The sequence below is a fragment of the Sinocyclocheilus grahami genome, unplaced genomic scaffold (genome assembly GCF_001515645.1).
Source record: "Sinocyclocheilus grahami isolate Dianchi unplaced genomic scaffold, SAMN03320097.WGS_v1.1 scaffold335.1, whole genome shotgun sequence".
Taxonomy (NCBI): Eukaryota; Metazoa; Chordata; class Actinopteri; order Cypriniformes; family Cyprinidae; genus Sinocyclocheilus; species Sinocyclocheilus grahami.
Genome location: NW_015505514.1, coordinates 769,106 through 771,817, shown reverse-complemented (window position 1 = coordinate 771,817; position 2,712 = coordinate 769,106). Strand labels below are relative to the sequence as shown.

The following is a 2,712-nucleotide window of genomic DNA, read 5'->3' as shown; positions in this document are numbered from 1 at the left end:
ATTTAGTAATTGCAATGTCTTCTGGTCCATATCCTTTCCTTAGGAAGGTGTGCAAGACACTGATTAATGTAACATAAAAATACTATACATATTTATATATTTTGCTATTGTATTATGGAGTGACACTTTCATAAACTTTTCTATACCCCTCTGATTATATAATGGTAAATATTACAATATCATAGCACAACAACAGTGATCAGCAATAATGATAAGCCGAATACTCACAATAAAAATAATAAGGCCATATAGATCATAACACAGTCTCGGAGGTAAGAAGTGGATTATCCTTCACCTGAAATGTTTGTCTTTTCATCCTGAAATGCGAGGCAAATGTTGGATCACAATAATTAGGAACCACAGTTTCCACAAATCCCTTCACTCGATTGGGATGTTCTCTTTTATTCTGGAGGGCAAGGGCACAGACTGTACCATCGAGCATATTTTGCAGTATTAAACACGTATTTATACCGATTTCATCAGGCTCCGAAAATTCTTCAAAAAGAACACAAAGAATGGCCTTCTCAGCTGCCATAGTTGCCAACTCTTGCGTCATCAGAACAGAGTGTTCAACGCACCACCGTTTCCGTTTAAAAAACGTTTTGCACCGTTTTTGTCGGGGCTGAACGCAGCCCTGGAAAAAGGGGGGTCGTCTTATATTCGGGCCAATACGGGTATATATATATATATATATATATATATATATTAAAATAATTCATTAAAGGATCTGCACCAATTAAAATCTGTTTTGACATATTTTTATATTTTTCACAAGCCCTTTCTGAGTGTGTTTTCCACACCAGGCCTTACTGGCATTGGCTGTTCACTGGCATGACTCATTGGGTGGCATACCAGTCCTGTTCCAGAAGCCCTAACAGAGCCAGAGCAGAGATTTAAACAGGGAATGGAGATCCAGACTGACAGCTCTGCCAGGCCCAGCAGAAAGACCCAGAACAGTTTTTCACCATTAGGAATAAACAGATAAGAAAGATATTTGCTGCTAGATCCATATTACACAGTTCAGGATGAAGGATCCCACATTAGGCACTTGCTATCTAATCACAGCTGGACTGAAAAACAGAGCCAGAAGACACATATCTACTTCTATTTTCTACTCCTTTCATAAAAGTGTCTCCTTTTATATAAAACAGGTGAATGCAGCTCTACACCGCACTGATGTGATTGGTTTACCTCAGAATGGTCTCCTCAAGACCTCTGGTTTTGGCCTCGTCTTCCCGCAACTGTTTTGTGGTCTCGTCTTCATCCGGTCCTGCAGAGGGCGCACCGTCCAGCAGCCATCTTTCCCTCAGTGCCTTTGACTGCAAGAAAATGCAAATTTTCTGTAAACAAGGAATACTGAAATGACCTCCTGCATTTGCAAAAATGTGTAATATTCAACAGAATATACTCTGAGGACACTGTATCCCATAATGCACTTGACTTCTGCGTCAACCTTTTGTTAAAGGGATAGTTCACTCAAAAATGAAAATTCCGACATCATTTACTCACCCTCAAGTTGTTGCAAACATGTTTGAATGGAAAAAAATACCATGGAAGTCCACGGGTATCATCAACTGTTTGTTTGCCCACATTTTTCAAAATATCTACTTTTGTGTTAAGCAGAACAAAGAAACTCATGCAGGTTTGGAACAACTTGAGGCTGAGTAAATGACATAATTTGCTTTTTTTGCGAGAACTACCCCTTTATGTGACAAATGATTTGGAAGCTATATTAAATTAATTTTTCACTGTCATTTTTTTTTCATTTTGTAAGGTTTCCACCAAAAATGTCAATTTTACTCACAATTGGGTTAAATTTAGCAATGCGAAAAAACTTGTTTCTGAGCAGTCAGTTATTTAGAGTTGCTATGGACAAAGCCATTTCAGAACGATTTTTTCCAGCTGATGAACGATAAAAACATTAACAGCCAATCAGAATCAATCCTGCTATCACGAGCTCGAGAATTTAAAGTGGCAGACGAGCATGTGCTTGGAATAAACAGACGATGTCTGCTGGTGTGGACGCTAATATAGTTATCTTTATAGTTATCGTTATAGTTATCTGAGGCTGAGTAAATGACATAATTTGCTTTTTTTGCGAGAACTACCCCTTTATGTGACAAATGATTTGGAAGCTATATTAAATTAATTTTTCACTGTCATTTTTTTTTCATTTTGTAAGGTTTCCACCAAAAATGTCAATTTTACTCACAATTGGGTTAAATTTAGCAATGCGAAAAAACTTGTTTCTGAGCAGTCAGTTATTTAGAGTTGCTATGGACAAAGCCATTTCAGAACGATTTTTTCCAGCTGATGAACGATAAAAACATTAACAGCCAATCAGAATCAATCCTGCTATCACGAGCTCAAGAATTTAAAGTGGCAGACGAGCATGTGCTTGGAATAAACAGACGATGTCTGCTGGTGTGGACGCTAATATAGTTATCTTTATAGTTATCGTTATAGTTATCGTTCTTGGTGTGAATGGGCCTTTATGCTCACCATTAATTCCTGTGATGCAAAGCTGAATTTTCAGCATCATTACTCCAGACTTCATTGTCACATGATCCTTCAGATATCAATATAAATCATATATTATGTAACATTATAAATGCCTTTACTGTCAATTTTGATCAATTTAATGTGTCCTTGCTGCATAAAAATATTAAAGGGGTCATATGATGCTTTTTTAAAGATCATTATTTTGTGTAT

General features: G+C 37.0%; 1 protein-coding gene across 2 annotated transcripts in view; it reads right to left on the bottom strand.

The window, feature by feature from the left end:
* LOC107602806 (paralemmin-1) overlaps window positions 1-2,712 on the bottom strand; it is a 24,195-nt gene that overhangs the window by 12,400 nt on the left and 9,083 nt on the right. For both annotated transcript variants that reach the window (XM_016295392.1, XM_016295393.1), the window contains exon 3: window positions 1,192-1,319. In XM_016295392.1, the coding sequence (XP_016150878.1) occupies window positions 1,192-1,319 (128 nt within the window). The remainder of the gene's footprint in view (window positions 1-1,191; window positions 1,320-2,712) is intronic.